The 23,296-nt window shown below is 38.2% G+C and overlaps 1 protein-coding gene across 2 annotated transcripts; it reads left to right on the top strand.

Moving 5' to 3' along the window:
• Positions 1–886: 886 nt before the first annotated feature.
• crtc1a (CREB regulated transcription coactivator 1a) lies at positions 887–23,221 on the top strand. Of its 2 annotated transcripts, XM_067605490.1 has the most exons (15): positions 887–1,150; positions 3,297–3,413; positions 6,453–6,580; positions 7,693–7,752; positions 8,401–8,495; positions 9,158–9,243; positions 9,336–9,376; positions 9,871–10,055; positions 10,213–10,358; positions 10,679–10,771; positions 12,339–12,437; positions 14,129–14,233; positions 16,854–16,937; positions 17,078–17,258; positions 18,240–23,221. In XM_067605490.1, the coding sequence occupies exons 1-15, from the start codon at positions 1,025–1,027 to the stop codon at positions 18,443–18,445; spliced, it is 1,752 nt and encodes a 583-aa protein (XP_067461591.1). In that variant the 5' UTR covers positions 887–1,024; the 3' UTR covers positions 18,446–23,221. The 2 variants fall into 2 exon arrangements, with proteins under 2 accessions (XP_067461591.1, XP_067461592.1); XM_067605491.1 differs by lacking the exon at positions 14,129–14,233 and having other exon boundaries at positions 896–1,150.
• Positions 23,222–23,296: the final 75 nt, after the last annotated feature.

Raw genomic sequence — 23,296 nt, 5'->3', positions numbered from 1 at the left:
GTTCAGGTAAAGGAGCAGTCTGTAGTTAAGTAGCATCGAGCAGAATGGACTTGGTAGAAATGGAATATAATATTCATAAATATGTTTCAATTGGTGTATAATCACCTGGAAATAAGAATCGCTGTGTTTTCGTTACCTTACAATGAGCCCTTTATATCTTCATAGGGAGCGGGTCCTCTTCATGGATGTATTATAAGAGCTGGGTACTGAACCGAAAATGGCACCCATTCAGTCCAGTAAGAATTGCTCACGTGATGCATACGCCCAAAAGGTTTCTAGCTTCCAGGTTTACTTCCGGGGGTATGCGGCCCACTGAATATGCACAGTAGTGTTTCTTCTGCCGGCCCCACCTACGAGTTCCCACTCAGCCCATAGACTTTATATTGTGATAATATTTTTAAATAGCTTTTCTTGGCTTGAGGAAAGGTTTACAAATACAAAACCTCCATGGATCAAAAATCCATAATAGAAAGAGTCATAATTGAACTTGTTTGCAGTTCGAGGTGTCCTGTCAACAATCAACTCTTTTACAATGGTGGACTATGGGGGAAATGCTTTGTGGGCCACAGGGGGATTTTTCACTGCAATACTGTGAGTGGCCACTGCAAAAGACAGGCTGCAAGGCTGAGGAGCGGAGCCCTATCCAGCTCTTATAATACATCCATGGTCCTCCTCTATGGAGGCTGCCATGTTTCTACAGTAGCCTAGAACGGACAAACCAAACAGTGGCTTTAGAGAGGGCCTTTTGCGTTTTTCATGAGTTTCGTGGCCACCTTAGGTTCTCCTACATGCTTGGAAGGGGAGGGGTCTTCAGTTGGTTGCAATCTGCAACCTAACAGCTAGGTGCCACTAAATCCTATACACTGGGTCTTTAAATTACACTCGTGTTTTGTACATGGATGTATTATGAGCGCTCTTATAATGCATCCATCGTTTTGTTGTACCTCTAACCGGAAGTAGCGTGTCCTCACTCTGTGTGACTTGACACTGACCACTGAAGGAAAACGGAGCAGAAGAGCGAAACATGGCGACTTCGAACAATCCGCGGAAATTCAGCGAGAAAATCGCTTTACATAACCAAAAGCAGGCGGAGGAGACGGCGGCATTTGAAGAAGTGATGAAAGACCTCAGCATTACCCGGGCAGCGAGGGTAATGAAACCGGTTTCTGCTTTTTTTCCCCCCCTCCCGCGCCACCTCTTCTGCGTTTGTTTTCACTGCGAGCTGTCAAATATGCATTTGTAGCGCGGCGGCTGCACGCAGCCAGAGCAGATAGGTAAACAATAACAAACGACGCTTCCTGCCAGCTGTAGCCTTTTCTCTCCTGCGGACCACAACGACCAGAGCTGGCAGGAGGTAACTGTCCTGTAATGTACAGATGGATGTCAGGGACCCTCGTCCGAAAAAAGTTATTTCAATTTCTGTCCCACGCAAGTGGAAGCAAAGGGGCGTGCATGCGTATTTGACAGCGCGCGCCCAAATGCAGCTATGATTTTTTTTTTCCTCGTCTCGTGCGCTCAGAGAAGGGTTGATTAGACAAAACGACGTTACCCATTAAATCAGACATTTATCTTTAATTCAGAATAATTATGGCAGGAGTGGCTCTATGGTGAGGTGTGTGCGCGCCGTGGTTAAGTAAACTTGTCTGACAGGTCCTCAGGCCTGTGCAACATGATTGACATCCAAACACCAAAGATGAAGGCCAGCAGATTATGTGGAATTTAAGCCACATACAGCACAGGCCTCCAAAATAAATCCTATGGAGGCTGGGCTTCAGTAGTGACTGCTGCTGAGTGGATACATGATGGGCAGACAGACTTCAACCAAAGCTACACACAGGAAACATTGTTGTTTTCTGTACCTGTCAACATGCAGAAAAGGAATGTGCATGTGGAAGAAAACAACTAACTATCAGACTATACTCCTGCTGTTATGGAGATGCTATTGGATTATTTTCATTATAGCAATCAAAGCTATTTTTTCAATGAATCTGTGTTTTATTTAGTCTCTGTGTCAGGAATAAGAGACAAATGCTGATTACAAGTTATTATATTCAGTTTTAAAAACTAAAGCAAATTTAGTCTGAGCAACAGCCAAAATACAACCAAGAAACCAAGTCTTTCTATGGGCATTTTTCAGGAAAGAAGTTTTTACATGTCACTGTGGGAAAACACATGTAAATAATAAAATTAATGATGACTGAATTCCATTTAGCTGATTCAGTTTCAGGGTCCTGGTGTTGTACGTGCTGGCTCACGGTCTTGGTTTACTGGCACATTTAGATGGAACAGAGTCCGTTGTTAATGTTAGTAACACCTGTGCTGTTTCTACTATGATACATCAAAATGTCTGATGTGAAAAAGGCCTGTTTATGAAGCCTTAGGAGAAGTTTGGATCAATACAATGGTAAAATTGTTATTTATTTTATTAATCTCCTACAAACCAATTGATGAATAAATTCTGTCAGCAGTACAATGTGGTTTTTTTTGCAGTACATGTCTACACAGGTTAGTCAGAAAACATATTTTTTTCACCCTGACGGAGGTCCTCGGGTTCATTTCTTGTGAATTTTATTTGCATTAATGCAAATACAAGTGGTAGGAAGCTCTCATCTGAGTCAAAGTTAGACCTGTGTGAAGCAGGCCTCAGGTTTAGAGTTTCACTCTTTTCACCCCGTCCCCATCCGTCTCTCCTTCAGCCTCTCTCTGCCTCTCTTTCTCTCTCTGTCTCGGCTTTTCTGCACCTGTCTTGCTGCGGTTGAAAGGATTGGGATTGGTCTCTTCCTGATCCAGAGATGTGACAGTATTTGCGATCCTTTGTTAAAAGAGAACATATTTAAAGAAATAAACTCTCAGGTTGGAGGCTTATCAAACTACAACAGCGATGCAGGCTTAGTAATTGTTATTATTAGATTTTCTGCCCTGCCAACAGTGAGCAGTGGGCTTGCATGAGAAAATTTAATTGACCGGTTATGGTCACTCTAATGGGAAATGGAACTGGAGGCTGTTTGGAAATAAACACTGTCAGGAGGGAGTTTAGGGAGCTTGCTTTTGGAAGCGATATCGATCTCTCTCTGAAGTTCTGTTCTTCCAACTAAAGTTTCTTATCATCTCGTCACATGTAAAAGTTATTAAATTCACACTGTTCTGCCATGTTGACAATAGTAAACTGAGGATATCAATCTTTTAAATAACACAGAGTTGTTTTTTTCCTCTGGAACATGAAATTATCATATTTATGTCTTACGTAAAGTGCGCACACTATCCACCTGTCTTACCTTGTGTTGTTCTGCTTCCAGTTACAGTTGCAGAAGACTCAGTATTTGCAGCTGGGACAGAACCGTGGCCAGTACTATGGAGGATCTTTGCCAAACGTCAATCAGATTGGAAACAGTACTGTTGATGTGTCTTTTCAGGTGAGAGATTATTTATGCCTTCTTCTTCTTCTTCTTCTTCTTCACTATAAAGTCTTTGTGATAGTATTGATACATTTGGTTGCCAGTTTATTAGGTATATCTAGCTGAAACTAATGCTGTCTAATACAACAGTCTAACCTTCGTCAAGATTATAATGTTCCCAAATTAACATTTAGTTTGTGCCAAGATGTGTTTTTCTGTAAACATCCACAGCTGTTTCATATAAATAAGTATTCCTTATGTACATCTCTGTGGCTGAATAATATCCTGTAATACTGATTCAGCTTAAAATGTTTACATTTGCTTTATTAAACTGGGCTAAATCATCTGCTACACAGGAAGTGACATACTTATGTGTCACTACATATTTATGTGAGTAACAAGAGTGCTTTGTTTAGAATAAGTAGAAGAGAGAATAAATATAAAAAGGCACAATCTACATTAACTGTATTATTTTTTTTACATTACAGTATGTTGCTCACTCTCCTCTACAGAGCTATATGTTCATATCAGAATAACAGTAAATAATTGCTGGAAACAACACTAGCTTTCACGGTTTTACTATATTTATGTTTCTCGGTTTTATATTGTCCTTCTGTGTGATGGCAATATTGTCTACTGTCTGTATATATGAGAGAGAAGAGCTGTTCCATGTTCGCAGAAATGTTTGTCCAGTGCTGCAGTGAACTGGTGGAGAAAAGCTTTGTCTAGCGGATCTGTATTAATGCTTTCCATTTACATCCTAGAAAATACAATTGTACTGTATATGATGCATCGCCAAGACATGCATGTGAAGACAGGCAAACACTTAAACCAAGTTGAATGCCCAGCACTCCTACACAGGTGTGCAGTCAATTTATGGCTAATTAGACCTCTGCTCAGGTTGAAGTTGGGTGGGAGCGCCGCTTGTTAGTTACATGAGGTCACCAAACTCTGTATACCAATAAGAATAAGAAAGGTCTAATTTGTCCCACCCTAACAGGCACAAGCACTGGCTGTACACACCCACACTGTCCTGAGAAGAAGTCTAATCAGGCAAAATAAATGAAAGCACCTGTGTGGGTGTGTAGAGGCTTTGAATTTTGCAAAAAAAATAAGGCGTTTATGTAATTTAATGACATGAATAGCTTGAAAAGAATGTATTAAAAATCTGTACGATACAACTCTATACAGACTATTAAAAAACACAACACAACCAACATCCTTATTATCGTGGGCACTTTTCAGACCCTCATTTTTAATTTTATTGGCATTTTCCAATCTTTCATAGGCATTTTTGCCCTGAGCAACATCAACTTTTTCCCCACTCTACTGTACATACAGTACAGGTATCACATTTTATCTGAGAGGTCAGAAAACAGGCTTCTATCTGTGGGCCAAGGACAGTGTAAGTTGGGATAAGGAAAAGTTCAACATTGTTAGTTTCTTAGGCATAATTGTCTTTAGAAGGGGACACAGAAACCAAAACGACACTGGTAAAAATAACTAATGATCTTAGAGTGAGCGCAGAAAGCAAAAAAATATCTATTCTGATACTTCTGCATTCAACACAGTAGATCACAAGATTTGTCTAGACAGACTTGAAAATTGGATTGGTCAAAAAAGGTACAGTTCTAAATTGGTTTAACACATACCTCATTAGCAGAAGATATTTTGTTAGTCTTGGCGACCCTGTCTCTGTAAAGCATGATAGCCTTTTTGGTATTCTGCAGGGTTCAGTTCTTGGTCCTCCATGATTTTGTTTACATATGCTACCACTTTGTGAAATTATTGGTGATCATGATGTGAATTATGATTGTTATGCTGATGACACTCAGTTGTATTTAATTGCAGTTCTAGATGACTCTCATGCATTAAATCTTATTATAAATTGCCTCTCCAGCATGGAACAGTGGATGAGCAATAATTTTGTTAAATTAAATGAAGACAAAACAGAAATTCTCGTAATTGGTACAAGTTTTAGCAATCTTGGAAGTCTGGCACCACAGAGCAAGTCGGAAGTAAAAAACCTTGGTGTTATTGTTGATTCTGAGTTAAATTTTAATTCACAGTGTTACAAAGATGACCTTTTATCACCCTACCTTACACTGGAAGATGACAAAAAGATGACTCATGCTTTTGTATTTTCTCGCCCGGATTATTGTAATGCACTTTATTCAGGATTACTGAAAAAAAACATTGATAGGCTGCAGCTTGTGCAGAATTCGGCAGCCAGGGTTTTAATAAGAACAAGGAAAAGAGATCACATTACCCCAGTTTTAGCATCATTACACTGGCTGCCTGTATATCTGAGGATTGATTTTAAACTTGTTTTACCTTTTCATAGGCTTGTAATGGTTCAGCACCTTCATACATTTCTGATTGCTTATCCGAGTATGTTCCAAACCCCTCGGGTCATGTAGTGCAGGCTTGCTAAATGTTCCAAAAATGAACTACAAAAAGTATTGTGAAACAGCTTTGTGGTTTTTATGTACCAAAGGTTGGAACATACTCCCACCACAAATTAGACAAGCAACTTTTATTTTACCCTACATTTATGATCTTGCTTTTAATTAGTTTTATTTTTTTAACATCTCTGTTTTAATTTGATACTTCTTTTATACCTTTATACCTGTTTTATGCTTTTTTAAATTGTTTTTTTATTCTTTAATTGCTCTTTTTTATTGCTCTTTTTATATATAGAATTGCCCCTCATGTCTTGTTTTTATTACCTGTGTCTTTGATTTTATTTTCTCCTGTAAAGCACTTTGAGCTGCATTTTATGTATGAAAGGTGCTGTATAATTAAACCAATTTTATTATTATTATTATTATTATTATTATTATTATTATTATTATTATTATTATTATTATTATTATTATTATTATTATCATCATCATCATCATCATTATTATTATTATTATCATTATTATTGTCGTTATTATTATATTGGGGACTCAATGGGAAAACCGTCGATCAAAAGTATTAGCTTGGAAATGGAAGGAAATGTTCACAACTTGATCAGGTGATTTCATTCTTTTCCTTTTTTCCTATTGTTAGACTTCAGGATTGGACACCAACAGATCGACACGACACCACGGGTTGGTGGACAGGGTCTACCGAGACCGGAACCGCATCACATCACCCCACCGAAAGCCCCTGTCTATTGACAAACATGGGCGCCAGATATCCTTTAAAGCTGTCTGTTACTTTTGTTACATATGCTGAGTCTGATCACTGTTTGTGAGGTGATGTCTTATTCAATTTCCCATATATCATCATTTTCAGAGGTCTGAATCTCATTTTAAAGCATACTACATGGCTTTGTTGAATATTCATTTATGAGTAGTCAGTGGGCTATTTGAAGGTCTTTTAGGTAGAAAGGTGTCCACTTTACATCCACACAGGTGTTTTAAATAAATCTGGTTGATTAGACCTTTGTGAGTGGAGTTATGCTGGGAATAACATGATGTCACCAGGCTCAATCTACTAATAGGCACCAAAACTAACAAAAGTGAAGGAAATGTAATCACACTCAGACTTGAGAAGACTAATCAGGCAAAAACACCTGCGGGGGCTTTAATCTTGTCATTCTGCAGTAGAGATAGGTGACCGATCAATATTAGTATACAAATTGTGATATGATACTACATATTTATGGGATTTTGGCTATTGCAATATTGTGACAGATATTGATTTTTTTTTTTTTTGCTTTAACGACTGTATTATTGCTATGTGATGTAGATATTTTAACTTGAAATGAACAAATAATTCCTTAGTTTGATTACTAATGATTGTCTGAAAATTGTCTTGAGTGTGTTAATATTTTCTGAAAGCACCCCTGTAGTTTGTGTTGGTAGTGATTTGCATTGTGTTATACTCAAATGTGACTGAATATTTGGTCCGCACTCGTAAACACATTTGAATATGTTGCAGTTCAACAGTAACACCCTTCCTGTGTTTTTCATACATAGGTTTATTTGGGTAACTGGAGTCAGAATTACTCAACTTGTTTTGTGCATGCTAGTAAGTTACATCAGTGTGTGATTAAAGTCAAACCATGAATGTGTTTGGTCGGAAGGTCTGTAATAAGCAGCATGTACAATGAGCCAGCCCTGACAAATATCAAACCGTGACATGAAGCTCACTGCTCATTATTCCTCACTTTAATCACATGCTGGTTTTATTTGAGGTACCATCAGCAGAATGCTTTTTATTATAGCTTCTTTGGTTAAAAGAATTCACAGGAATGAATGCACTGAGTCTGCCAGCTGTATTTTCTTAACTCGCGATCTCACATTGACAGCTGTCCATATGGCTCAGTATATCTGTCACCGCCACCTGATACCAGCTGGAGGAGGTATGACAGCCTCAAACGATAAAACACTGTCTGTCTCTGCATGACTGTATGTGTTACTGTTTACTCTTTTTATAATGATCATAATAAATCCTTCACATAGCCTCAGAATTATGACTTGTACCACACTGCCCTGTCAAATCAGCAATACAAGACAACTATGAAAACATATTGCAACATCACACATTTAATGACTTACTTTTACTGTAGATTGTTATAGACAAACATGCTGCATTTACATTTTTTTATCATAAGCCACCACAAAGGATCAGATTGTACTATACTCTTGCTTTAAAAGTCACAACATATTTGATATAATTGTGACTGCTTTACTTAGTCATAGGCTCAGTTTGGTCACAAAGAGATATGATCTAAAACTCTTACACAACATGATGTGCCAATTGTGTGGTTTTTGTAGACCAGTGTAAACTCTTGGTGAGCTTGAAAATCAGTCACAATGGCTAAATTGTGTTGATAATTGGGGTTTATGCCCAGATGATTTTGTATAAAAGGGTTTGTAGCTGCTGTAGAACAGTTTTTTTCTAGCAATTGAATGACATGTGTTTTCTCTGCTTCTAAACATACAGTATTTGGTTTCTTTTATTTTACTGTAAATTGCACTGTGTGATTGTGCACATTCTTGTGCTGCAGGACAAACTCTGACTCAGCACTGCACCAGAGCACACTAACTCCTCCCCAGCAGGCCTCCTTCACTGGAGGATCACAGGAGCTCCAGCCAAAACGAGGTACAAATGATCCCAAAGAGTCATTTTTTAATTCAAACTTCTATTTTTTATTGAGCCACCATACATCGCTCTGCTTCAAATGAGTCCATTCTTAACCAGACCAGACCATTCAGGTGTTTTTGAAATGATCTGCAGCAGTTGGTGATGGTGGTTGGGGGTTTTTTGTTGTAAGCTTGTTTATTTGTGTGTTATTTTGCTGCTTTTCTCTTGACGGTTCAGTCGAGTGCCCTCCAGTGTATGATGAAAGGGTTTCAATGTGGCTTTGAAGGCAGAGGAGGAAAATTACTGCTGAGAAGACGGGGTGCATTCAAGTGTCCGATGAATTTTAGCGCTAATGGCAGCGTGAGGCAGACTATTTTAATATCAGAAGCGCTTTGACTCATTTTGTATGAATCTCCTTGGAGACATTTTTTTCATTTTGTCCCTCATTCACATTCAGTATAAATCGTATCTTTTACTTTCCTGTCACACTTTTAGTCTTTTTTTCTTTCTTCCTTCCATTATCTTCCTTCCTTCTCTTCTCTGTGTGTTATTCTCTGTTTAAATATCCCTTGATCATAATAAATGAGGACATGTGGGCTGTGATTATTATACGCTCATACAGGCTGGACATCTGTAGACCCAAGAGACTGAGGACATATTTTTTTTCTCCATCTCTCCAGTTCTCCTGCTAACTGTACCAGGATCTGAAGCAATTAAACAGGACGTTGATGAAGATGGGCAAGAACAGAACTGGGACTGCAAAAAGGTGTAACATTTAAACTCACATACATGTTTCTATGTGTTTTTTATCTGTGGTCTCCACAATACTCTAGCTATTAATTATATTTTCCCCTTCAGAACATTTCAAGGTCCAAGCCCTGCAAAGTTCCAGGAATCCAGTGAGTATTGTACTGTTTCTTCTCTTCAGAGCTGGTCTAAGGATACATTTTCTGAAGTCTGATTAACATAATGAAATGATGATGAGAATGTTTTAGCTCTAGCTGCACCTTTATAACGTTGGATGTCAGTGGAAGTAAAAACTGTGTTACAGTCTGCTTCAAATGAGTGCATATTTACACACATCCGAAGAAACATGAATAAAACATGGCTTTAAATTGAAGCCATCTGACTATAATTAAGCATCACTTCCATTTACTCACTCGACTGCCAAAGTAATGAGTGTGTAGCCAGAAGCAGTAGAGTCCCACTAACCAAATGCAAGCCAAATATTTCTGAGTTGATTGTAATGTAAAACATTTTTAAGCATTGCTCAGTAATCTGCATAAGCTATCCAGTGTTTATGTTTCTGCTCCTTCATCTCATCGCTGACATTTTCCAGTGTATTAATCTTGTCATCGCTGTCAAGTTCACTGCGCACGTCTGTTTTCGGCAGCATATTCCCGTCTCCGGACCAGCAGTTGACCACTTCACTAAAACCAGCTGCCCACAACACTGGCGGTTCACTGCCTGACCTGACCAACATCCAGTTCCCTCCTCCACTGCCCACCCCGCTGGACTCAGATGATGCTGCAGCCGCCTCGTTCAGCTCCTCCAACAGCACACTGGCGAACACACAAGGTAACGCGACGGACAGTCGTGTTTTCATATTTAACATGGAAACATTTGCAATGTGTCAGTGATTTTTCATTTCAACATTTACCAAGTTTTGGTGCTGATTTCAGACTCTATGTGCTGTTAAAACTCCTTCATTATGCCATTCTTGTGTGCTGGGTAGGAGTGAACACCTCTCAGCCCACAGTAACCATGGAAATGGAGCCTGGGCAGGACAACATGGTTCCTCTCATCCTGAACACAGGAGATTCCCACCAGCACCAGAACCTGCAGCTCTCCCCGACATCTCCACCTCTCACTCTCTCTCAGGTACAGCAGAGCTCTCCGTCCTGACCCCTTCCCCTAGAAAATCTATAATGCTAAACATAATTGATTATTCACTTATTTTGGACAATTCCCAGTGGTTCAGATGGACTTTTTTGTCATGTTATGGTTAAGAGGTTATGTGTGTGGTGTTTAAAATACCAAAGATAGTTTTTTGTTTTCATTATGTTGGTGTAAAATATTAGATTTTAATGATTTTTTCACAAGTTTTATGCACGAATCAGTCATCTGAGTAGCCCACAAATAATGATATTTGATAAAACAGTAGAACTTCATGTTTTGTCTTTTGCTGTGTTTCCTTCCAGGCGGCCATCAACGCCATGAACCTCGAGCAGCAGCTGTCCCAGTATGCCTTCTTCAACCAGCAGCCGTCGTCCCAGACCCACCAGAGCCAGCAGGTGAGTTTCTTACCAGCACTCTATCTATGAAAACTAACAGTTACACAAAAGCATAATCAGCTGAGATAGACTTGCATTTGAGAATAGAGGAATATCAGGAATTATACACTAAGTAAGTGATGGTTTTTGAAATCTGAATCACAGGTTTGGCTTTGTTCATTAAACACATGAAAACACTAAACTTACAGAGAGTATTACAAGATTGGTAACCTCTGTGGGTGGAAGTGGCTGTCTTGTCCTTTACAGACTTTTTGCTTTTTTCAGTTTTTGTAAACCGATATCAGTGTTTGCTTTCTGCTTTCTCATTCATCAGTTCCTTAATTCTTAATTCTTGTAATGCAAGTTCAACTAATTCTTCATGCATGAGTTTGCTCTTTTGTCCAGTTTGTGCAATATTTATAAGAAAAGTCACACGGGAAGAATGCACTTATTGCCCTTTTGATGCATAAAATAATCTTTAGTAAGTCCATGTCAAATAAAATCCAACTCAAATCTCTCAAACAAATCTTCTTCTTTGCAAAAAGGTTAATGCTGAAGGGATTGTATTTACCCACATGTAGGCTCTTTATGCAAGGCTTATTTCCAAGATGTGTATCATAATCAACAAACTCCACCAACTCAAATACAGTAATCCCAACCTGCAGTTGTGACTGCCAAAATCCACTCCGCACAGCTCCGTTTCTGAGGGGTTTGCTGCTGGCATCCAGTTTTTTCAGGTCATATTTACCTACCATAATAAAACCTTCTACAGTAAAACTTATGAAAATCAGTTTCCTATTATTTAAACTAATTAGAGCAGCATCCAGATCTGGGCAGATTGTGGATAAATTAACATCTGAGATAACACCAAGTCTCATTGCTGTGAATGAAGATGATGCGTCCTGACCTTCCACCACTCTTTCCGTTAGAATAATTTTCCTAATCAGATTTTTCCCTAATTAACAATTGTGCTGAAAATAAGTCTCAAATTACCAGCAGCCTACAGACCTGTGTAATGTTGTCTGTCACCTCACTTTCTGGTTGAGAGGTGTGTACAGTCTCTCCCACAAAGATTTCATAAAGTGCAGGGTTCCCACAGGTCTGAAGAATCCTTAAACATTTGTGGAATTAAGAATTTTTTTTATTAAAATGTATCAACCAAATTGATCGACATGCCTCAGCACTGTGGACTCTCTTCTCTGTCCTCTGATCAACACTTCACATCCTCAACTAAAACCTTTGATGGAGATTTTCTCTGATGTACAGTAGTAGCAGTTCATAAATGAATAATATGACTATGATTCATTGACTTGGTCATGAGTAAAATATAAGGGCTCTATGATGTCTTATTCTGATTAAAGTTACGTTTTTTTGATACCGTTCTCAATATTTGACAGTTAAAAAATTAATAATGATATTTGTTTTGACATAAACATACAGTATAATGCAAATGCAGCCATTTACGTCCTGCGAATCAAACACAGGCAGATCCTAATGTAGTGTGTCTGTGATAAGCCAGTATAGCCAGTTATAACTATAAACTGCCACTTGATGGCTGAATCTTTATTTATCACTCTTAAATTTCCAGCAAACAGGCCTGGTCCAGCTGCCGTCCTCCGTGAACTCCTGCTCCACGTCAGACAACCAGACCTCCTCTCAAGCCAACATGACCATCGACATGAACACGGTGAGCAGAGGAAACATATCACACAGTGTTGTATTATGACAGCAGTTTTCAAACGCTATTAATGTGTTGATATTAGTGATTCACCTTGTTTAAGTATTCAGACCCCGTGATAAGTTGCTCTAGATCACATTGATTGTGTAAAACGTTACATCATTTACATCAAAAAGAAAACAAAACTCTACGTGTCCGTCTGTTAAAATTTATATGTAAACACAAATCTTTACAGTCCGAGAATTTAGTTTTTTATTGGCATGCTTTGCACAGAACTTACACTAAAAAAAACGAATTAATGTATGAAATAGAGGCACAACAAAATGTGCAAAACATCAAGGAATCTAAATACTTCTGCAAGGCACCGCCACGTCCTTCAGATCTTGGCTCTCGCTGCTCTACTTCTGTTGCAGTGGGAATGTGTTTGGATTACTGCAGAAATGAAGTGGCCTACATTCTCTTCATCTCGGTTATAGACTTTACAGTGTGGGGTCAATTGAAACATTGTGAAGAGACACAGAAGGACTGCAGCTTAGACCTAACATGTTGTTAATTTAACCACGAATAAACAGACTCATCTAGAGTTTTCTAGCTTATATAATGTGTTGCTTTGTGTTCAGAGATGATTTTGGATGTGTTTGCCTCCATTTCTAAGATGTACATTTTAGCTGTGATATAGTTACAGCACGATTATGACAATTTTCTCTCTGTTTCGGGAGCAGGTCTAACACAACAATTATCATTGCAGTTTACATCAGTATTCAGAGACCTTGGACTGCTTTATCACTTCTCTATCTCATGCTACCAATGTTTTGATAGCTTATCTATCAATAGATTAAGAATGTAGAGGTTTGAACTCCTGTTGGCTTTTGAGTGATAAGAGTTTACCAGTCTCGTTATATTTACTAGAATAGTACCTCTCATATTTTTCTCTCCACAGTTATGGGGGTGTATTGCTTACGGCAAGTCAAGTTGATTTTGTGATCAGAATTGAATTTCATGAGAATATTGTCTTTGTTTTTGCTGGTTTGTGCAAATATTCTTTGTTTTACAGCTGCAACGATTGATCCACAGAAAATTTGTTGGCAACTATTTTGATAATCAGTTAATCATTTTAGTCATTTTGTAAGCAGAAATGCCAAACCTTAGCTGCTTCCAGCTTCTCAAATGCAAAGATTTCCTGCTTTTCTCTGTTTTATATAATTGTACACCAAAAATCTTTGGGTTTTTGACTGTTGGTCGGACAAAACAAGACATTTGAAGACGTCACCTTGGGCTGTGGGACATTTTTCACTATTATCTTACGTTTTCTAGAATAAACAGTTATTTGAGAAAATAATGGTCATATTAATAGATAACGGAAATAATGGTTAGCTGCAGCCCTATTTGACTACAGGATGAGAAAACAGAAAAAATAAGACAGAACAGAACAAAAGAGATGTTCAGTTTCTTGGCTTGGATTACAGGCAATATTTTTATTTCTTCTAATTAATCTTCTGTAGTTTTCACTGTTTCCACAATAGCCTTTTCAGTATTCTTCAAGTATTGATGTGACATATAGTGTTCACTTTCCTTCATTCTACTATCCTCGGCATACATCTAACAGAACTCCATATTCACATTTACACATAGCAAACACACCACAACGCCAGCGAAGAACCTCCTCCAATGTGAATAACTCACATATCCTCTTGTATCAGGCCTCCCCCCTCCAACAGTACCGCAGTAGGGTTGGATCCTCTGCCAATCAGTCTCCAACCTCCCCTGTCTCCAATCAAGGCTTCTCACCTGGCGGCTCGCCTCAAGTAAGGGCGTGTGAACCAATGAGTCGCTGGCTCACTCTGTATAAACGTCAACGTCCCTTTGCATCGTAGTTCTGTGGTAATCGTTGCCGAGTAGGACTCTGTGGCTGCCCCCCCCCTACAGCTGCTTTCTTGTGTCGACATTAGCAGATCTGGGCAAAAAGATCAAGATATACTTTAATTGTCCTCATGGGGAAATTTGTTTTGGACTCTGCACTGCAGTTCCACAATAAATTGTAAAGTATGTCAGTTTATTTTGAGCACTTGAACAATATGAATCAAATTAAAGCAGACTTTTTCCCTTTTAAAGTTAGCTAAATAGTTATTTACTTAGTTACTTGCTCTTTTTATGTAGTTATTTATGTAAGAGGGAAGGGGCAAAACTCATAATAAGAAGAGGACCTTTTTCTGATATCAACATGCAAGACATTAGACCTTTTTCACAGCTTAATTACATGACGTTTCTTTTCACCTGAAGTTTCCTAATACACAACACCTTAATTAATTTAATTACACCTGTGCTTTTCATGCTCTGGCATGATAAAAGGAAGTTAAACTAAACATTTTAAACAAGTATTCTAGGAAATCTAGCTTTGTCAAGTCATTTACATGTTAATTCACACAAGAAGTCAGTTGTAGTTTCTACTTTGCCCAGATCTGACCACCAGTCTCTTTACACACTCAGTGTCATTTATGTGTTGTGATGTAGCTGTGTCCTTGACCTTCCTACTCTGCTGCTTTTGTGGTATTTGCATTGCATCTCCTATATTTTCCTCCCCAGTCTTGCTAAATTAGACACTGTACTGGAGTTTTTTTTCTTTTATGTTTATCAGATCTCTGTGTTTATTGTGGTTTTGCACAAGCATAGTGATTTGAGAGAACATGACAGGAGATGGTAATCCCCTCCCCTCACGAAGTGTTTTCGAGGAGCATTCTCATGGTTGGATCTCTAACAAACTGAGCCTCGCTTGCAGGGTGGTGCTTTAAGATAAACTAAACACACCCAAGGTAAACATGGATCAGGGTTGTTAATCTGTGTTAGGCTCAGTATTAGTATTTGAGATTTAAAACTCTTGTTAACAGGCTGTATTGTAAATCATTCACTTCTTTAAAACCTGCTAATATGTTTTTATAAAACCTTGAATAAGCCTACGCATTTACAGTAAATGTACATTATGTGCAGTATTAGATATTTATAGCCTTTACTCAACCAAAGACTCATTTTAAATAAGCATTTGCTTCTACTAACTAATAAGTGCGACTTTGTGTGTTTGAGACGCTGAGAAAGATACATTTGAACAGTGACAGCGATGGTTTAAGCCGTGTGTGCATTCAAACACGTTTGTCCTGCTGTTTGCTTCCCCATCTCAGTTCTCTCCTGTGCTGAAGTGGCTCACTCATCGTCCTGAGGTTATCCCCAGGCTAAACCACAACTGACAGGCCGTGTTCTATTATCCTGCTCTGCCCTGTGGGGACATCTGCAGCACACACAGATAATTTGGTTTCGTACTAGGAGGAGCACGGGCTGAGAATATGATCCAATTACTTATACATTAAGAGGCCACGATGAAACAGGAGAATTTCTGTTGCTGGTTCAATGAGGACATTCAAATGGGAATCTTCAAGAGCTTGCACTGGATGACTCAGTGGAGGGAGAATAAAGTCTCAAAGGGGATTATATTTTCAATGATTCCCTTCATTTCATGTGAATTTTATTCCATTTGGATGGTGTTAATTAAAACACCAAGGCCAGAAGGCAGCAGAGGAAGCTCATTCGCAAAGAGCTGCCTTTTGAAAGTAAGCGTCCCCATCCTGATTTTTGACATTTGGTACATTTCTATCCAACAGTATTTTGAGATTATGATATATAGTTTGGAATAGTTCCTATACATGTAAATACATTTTAGCAACTGATTGCACACAAAATCTTTTTAACAGGTTTTTAGTCATTCTCAATGCTGGTTTTTGAGTATTCTGGAGAATTCAAGGTAGCACTTGGGTATCTACAGTACCAGTCAAAGGTTTGGACACACTTTCCTATTCACTTGAATGAGAACTGATGTCCAAACTTTTGACTGGTACTGTATCTGTAAGTAACTCACAGTATAAAAAATTAATGCATAATTTCTTGTGATAGCGAGTGCCCGCTACATATGTATATCACAGAGAGTACTGTAATGCTGTAAGCTTCTTGTAGTTTAGCATTTATTATTTATTACACGATTATTTAGTGCTTCTTCTCTGTGCTGCTCCTTATTCTGTCAGTACACATGTGAGCTATGTTAATGTTTGAGTTAATGAGTGCACAGCAGTCTTTCTCCTCTCTGTAATAAATGCACAAAGATTGTATAATACTGATACAGAACGCTCTGAGCCTCGGTGTAGGCAAGCTGACTATGAATTAGCAAACTCCAGAGGTTTACATTTCCAGATGTTGTGAGTTGATTTTAATCAGTTTGCTGTCCTTCTGTTGTTGTTGCTGCTTTTACTGTCTCCTTTTCATATTCCACATATTTATGTTAAACGTATATCTTCTGCAGCTTGGATGAAGAATATTCACAATCGCATCAGGAGGTTTTTATCTGAGTCTAAATAAACAAATTTGACTTGTTTGTTATTGCAGCATAACTCCATACTGGGCAGCGTGTTTGCAGACTTCTACGACCAGCAGCTCCCGTCCATTCAGGCCAGCGCTCTCTCTCAACAGGTACAGGCTCCGTTTGTGTCTGACAAAAACCTGAACATCCATATTTAATTCTGCTTTCAACCTGTTCTTGCTTTAGAGCGAGTATATGTTGTGTAGATACAACAGCAGCAGAAAATGTTTCTTTCTGTTGTTATTGCCAGTTGGAGCAGTTCAACATGATTGAAACCCCCATCAGCTCCGACAGCCTGTACAACCAGACGTCCACCCTCAACTACTCCCAGGCACTAATGATGGGTTTGACTGGTGGCCACTGCAACCTTCAGGACTCGCAGCAGCTGGGCTACAGTAGCCATGGCAACATCCCCAACATCATTCTCACAGGTGCCTCACTTAAGTCCCACAGCAAGTGGCTTGTTTATCAAAAGAACTGTGACACGCTGCTGCTTGTGTTGTATTACACAATCCAATACTTTTGTGAAGTATCCCAAACTAGAATGAAGCTTCATATTTGTTTACATGTTTCGATATAGTGACAGTTTTTCTAACACTGTGAAAACATAACATAAACATTATACGCTTTACAAAGATATGATTCATTGCAGGGCTGTTATAATGTGTCAGATTGTAGTGGTATACCCACTAAACTGGCTTTAAATCGCCCTGCATTGTTTTTAATCTGTCACTCACATATTGGATGGCAGTAACTAAATGACTGTGACAGCATGAGTTCTGGTGACAAATTCAACTGACAGCTGACTGTTGGCTGCAAAACAGGGCTGCATTCATGAGCATATCTCCAACTGAGGACGTTCAAGTCCAACTCTATAGAACTGTGCGTTTACTTTATCAATCAACTATCTCCTTAAGCAGAGTTTGAAAGGATAAAAAATCACTTTGGTAGGGGCAAATCCAGATGGGAGGGCCACCTAATTAAAACTATATATATGTAGGGAAATGCCAAATGTATAATGTAGTGACGGTAACTGACAAAAAATGCCGCTCAAAATTATAGCCGGTGCCTTTGCTGATCCCGGGATTAACCTATTAAAATAGTATTCAACAGGATTTTACACCCCCGCTGAGTTTTCCATTCTGTCTGAAAATTAGCTGTGTCTGTCGTTAACTGCCTCTTACTGAAATGTGTAATTAAGATATTAAGATGTCAGGCTTCCTAAGTTATTATCCAATCATAACCCAGACTCCTCAACGTTTTTTTTTTCTTCATGTCCTTGATTCGTTCTCTAATTTGAGCTAGAAACGGAAGACGTCCTTCTCCTTAAAGACTTCAGAAAGATGGATATCTACCTTATAATTCTTGCTAATGTCTTTAACTGCTAATTCTTTCTCTTTGCGTCTGTTCAGTGAGTGGAGAATCTCCCCCCAGCCTGCCCAAGGACCTGACTGGCTCCCTGTCCACAGACGTCAGCTTTGATGTCGACTCCCAGTTCCCACTGGACGATCTGAAAATCGACCCACTGACGCTCGACGGCCTGCACATGCTCAATGACCCAGACATGGTCCTTGCTGACCCAGCCACAGAGGACGCGTTTCGCCTCGACCGGCTCTAACGGCTCTACATGCTCATGCACAGGTTCGCGAACGCCGCTGCCCTGGGCGGGGAGCAGATTTCTGGAGCGCGTCGGTCGAGGCCCCGTCTGGGCAGAGCTGTCAGTTCGACACCAATCGGCACAATCAAAACCCCACAAGAGAGCTTTTTTAAAGAAACATCATTGCAGGAAAACGCATTGACTGTTGCCAGCCTCCCTTCTCTTCAGAACCGGAAGATGGTTTATGACTTATGACATTTGAGTTACGGTATGAATCCTGTACACTTCTTTTTGCTAATGACACATCCATTTTTGATTTATTATAGATGCCTAGTTTTTATGAATATTGCTTTGTGGAAACTTGACAAAAATATCATGGGGGCGTAAGGAGCCTGATCTCTTATTCTCTATCAATGATTGATAAAACTCTATCTGCAGAGCAAACCCTAAACAAACCACAGTACACCACACACCCGTCACGTAGCTTGATGACTCAGAGGAAACACCTCTTGGTTTGGTTTGTGAAGTTTTAACCTCCCTCTGTGCCAAGCTGGTTGTTCAAGCGCCAATCCCTGTTTGATTTGTTGTAGAAGCCAAAGTCACACCTGGTTTGATTTTATCCCAAATTTCCTCTTAAGTTATTTTTAGGAAATGCTGAAGTTTGATTTCACCATAGTAAAAAGCGGTTATGCATGAAATCACAAATCACTGTGCATACTTGTTTTGCCTTAATAGCTTGACATTTTGGTTTTTCATGCAAAGATGACTATTATGTAAGTGAGAAAAAAAAAATACTTTAATGGCTGAATCATTTTTACTGTTTTACAGGCGGTTTGGCCAACATCATTCACAGTTGCATTACTGTAGTTGTACTTTAAAGGTGTGCTGATCTTTATCCACCTGTTGTTCATCCATTTTCACTACCGTGTCATTTTTCATATTCATTTATCAGTCAAATCTAAATGGATAAATGAGTTATTTGTTATGAAATAGATGTTTACAGGTTTGTTTTGTTTTCTATTTTACATGTACAGAATGTGATTAGATTTTGCGTAATGGTATCTATGCAAAACTACAGCGATTGATTTAAGACTGTAAAATAAAACTGATAAAAATGAACCCTTCTATAGAGAAAGCCAATGTGCACAGTTCTTATAGAATGCACAATGATGGTGCCATGTTATATTTCTTTTGATACTTTTGAAACATTTTTATTTCAAAACTAGTAAGGTGTAGACTAAAAAAAGGCTCAGTGAGCGTGTCATAGAGTAGAAACTGAATCTCTCCTTGATTACTCCCAAAGATGTGACCTCAGTGTAGTTGAAATATATATATTTTTCCAGACAATTGAACTGCCTCTATACTAGAACAGCATTGTTGATGCAATGAGAATGTATTTAGGTCACATCTGTACAGTTGTGTTGTTGCCATCTTGTCATCCTCATTGCCTCTCTCATATCTAGCCTTTCATGTACTGTAGGACCAAATATCTTCACCCGTTACTGAATATTGTTTTACATTTTATAGATGACTTTGTCTGTTTCCTTGGCACTACAGTGACACTGAATACCGCTGTTTCTTCATCATGCTGGTGTTATTTGTGCCCGTTATCAATTTGCTCCGTGTCTCTTCGGTCTTTCTTTGGTTTTGCATTTATATGGCTTCTTGCATTTGCTCTTTAAAAAAAATCCCCTGTGAAGTCCCATATCCATATCCCATATGCACTTTATGCATTTATTTAAAACATTTATTTATGAGAATTTATATACCAAACCCCATGTGACTGTTATGTGCACTGGACCTGTTTGCCCTGTCTTTGATCAAACATGCCTTCTTGTAAAAAAAAAAAAAAACAAAAACAAAAAAAAAAAGAAAGAAATATGGAGGGAAAAAAATCTAAATTGAATTATAGTTATTTTTGAAAAGTCATACACATACAGTCTATTTAAAAGAGCCACGTTTTTACTTAATAAATGAGTATTTTAGCTGTCAGTTGTTCCTTAAATTTGGGAAACTAGTCGACATTTGTATTTTGGGCTGATCAGAGTTCTCTATAACTGATTTGCACGGTGTCACAGCTCTTTTCGCTAGTGATAGCAGTTTGAGTAAATAAATGAACTGGAAAAACATTGTAATTAATCACTAACTAGCCAACTAAAAATGTATTATTAAAATAGTTTTTAAAATTTCATGTATAGTGCAATTTCTCAGATGAGTACAATTGAAATCTGCAGGCATATTATCACGATATTGTGCCAGACAGGAAGTATTTTATGGCATCCATGTTGTAGTTCAGTGCAGGAATAATAATTATTAAAATGCCCATAAAAGGAGAAGAAATAGTTTATTTTCTAAGACACTATATCACCATTTTCCATCAATATTCCACACTATGAAAAACACTTTTCTGTCTCTGCAACAGTATGTTTGTTGATGTATGTCAAGGTCCTCCTGTTTCAGCACATTTCACCATTATTCTCACACAATGTAAATCAAAAATGTTCTAACAAATGTGATCGAGTCAGTTGAGCTTGAAGATGTTTTTTTCCCCCCTTTTTTCACCACTTTAATGTTTTGGATGCATCATGTTTCTCAATTATGATGCAGTGTTTTTGGTTTGTTTTGCTTGGTTTTTTTTTCTATTTTAATACTTTTGTGATTGCATGAATCTCTTGACATGATTTGCCCTTTTTGGTTTTATTTCTTTTGAAGGGCAGGGTGAGCTTTGTTCGTCTAAGTGTTTTTGTTTTTCTTGTTTGGTAAAACTGTCTTTTGTCTCTTTTTAATTCAGCGTCATGTGTAGGCTATGTAACTGCTACAGTAAGTGAAGCCTGACAGCATCAGAAATATGGTAATCAGCCTTTTTATGCACATGTAGAAGCTGTTTGTTCGGTACTATGTTTTACACTGCAATATACAGTATGTGCTTATTTTCTGTGCAACACCCACAGAGCTGTATTATGTCATGGTAAATCTATAGACTAGCTTTGTATATTGCTGTATGGTAGGAACAGTGTTTTTCGTGCTTTATGTAATATGATGTCAAAGTGAGAAAATGCACTGAGAAATACTGTGCTGCAATATGTCATCGTGGCTCGAAAATTCTCTGCTGGACCTCAGACTTTATCGTGAGCCTGACATCTTTGTAGGTCCATCTTTCGGTTTTTGGTATTTCTCCCAAACTTTTTTTGTGCTCATGTAGATACAGTAGCTCTGACTGATGTGTGGCCTGTTATGCATCAATGTTCAGGTATCCATTGGTATTACACCAGTGTTTACACAGACAAGAGTTTACAACAGAGCAATGTTTGTTTTTCTCTCCACAAAATGTTTCAAATACTCTACAAGACTCAAATACTCTACAAGACTACATATGAACCACTCACAGTGTGTTTGCTGTTCAACTACCAGATTTAACAGTGAATCAGTCATGCAATTTAAATGCTATGATAATAATGTCAATATTACAACCATGAAATGATATATTCTATTTAATGAGGTTTTAAAGTTGTATGAATGATTAGATTTTCTTTGTACTTCATCTCTCTGCATTTCAAGGCCCTGAAAGCACTTTTTTATTTAATTCTCTATAAATTCCCCTTCCTGCTCTTGCTGTGAGCAGCTGCATGCCATCAGAAGACAACAGGTACTATTGAGATTTTATTTGATTTAGTTTTACAGCAAATCTTCTTTCTTTCAGTGTTAAATCAACAGGTGAATCAAAAAGCCAAAGCTCAAAGCAGCCATACATGCATGAGAATACTGAGACGTTTCAACCTGTCCCTCTAAACACATCCTCTCCTTTTTTTCTTCTCTATCAAATTATTTTATTGGGATACAAATTATTATTCATAAAAATATTTGAACTTATCGATGAATTGTTTACAGTGAACATAATTGCTGAAATTCTAGCAGCATAATTTAATGAGATGTGACTGATATATCCTGCTCCGTACCTGGGAAATCTCTTTTGTTTTTTTTTTTTGCATGATACTGAATTCCACGATATCTCAGAAAATACCATAACATTTGTGCTTTAAATTACTCAGTTCTGCCTATGTTTTATAAACCTGCTGTCAAACACTATTTTGTAGTGAATATTACAATACACATCTTGTCTGAGAAATAACAATAGACATACAGTAAGAAATAATGTAAGAAATAGCAAAAATAAATACTGTAAAGTCAGGCGATATGTGTAGACTGACTTTGTGACACAACATGTAAAAACAAAGTGAATCAGGAAGCTGAATCAGGAAGAGTGATAGTCACGGATGGTCACTCAGTGGGCTACCCACATCTATGAATCCTTTGTGTGCATTTTGAGGACAGTCCTGCTGGTTCAAGCCTCATACAATGGCAGCTAAATTGTTATATAATGTATTTTGTTTTTGAGTACAGTGATACTACTCCAAACACTGCACATGCATTTTACTGCCGTGAAGGAGTGCACTGTGTTACTAGAGTGCACTCACAGCAACAGGAAACATACGCTCATAGAATATGCAAAATCTAGCATTCTGCAGCACAGCTTGGTGAGTTGGTACTTTTTTGAGCTAACCCTTTAAAAATGACTGGTTCAAGACTTTGTTCTTCAATTTGTGTGTTTTCTATTCTAACTGTCAAATCGGACCAAAAGAACCCAAGTTGGCTGTAAATGTGTGCTATACTAAAGATAAGATATGCTTCTGTTTGAACTGTACCTGATGTATTTTTCTCGTGTGAAGGCTTCTGTCTTTGTATCTTTGCATTATTATTTGTAAATGAAATGAAAATAAATATATCTGAATAAGCGGAGATATTGTAATCTTGTTTTGTCATTAGGTGGACTACAAACAGCACTTGAACACAGTGAAATGGAGCATTAGTTGT

This window comes from Thunnus thynnus, chromosome 12, assembly GCF_963924715.1.
Source record: "Thunnus thynnus chromosome 12, fThuThy2.1, whole genome shotgun sequence".
NCBI classification, from domain to species: domain Eukaryota; kingdom Metazoa; phylum Chordata; class Actinopteri; order Scombriformes; family Scombridae; genus Thunnus; species Thunnus thynnus.
The sequence above is the reverse complement of the archived record's forward strand: the minus strand, read 5'-3'. Positions and strand labels throughout refer to the sequence as shown.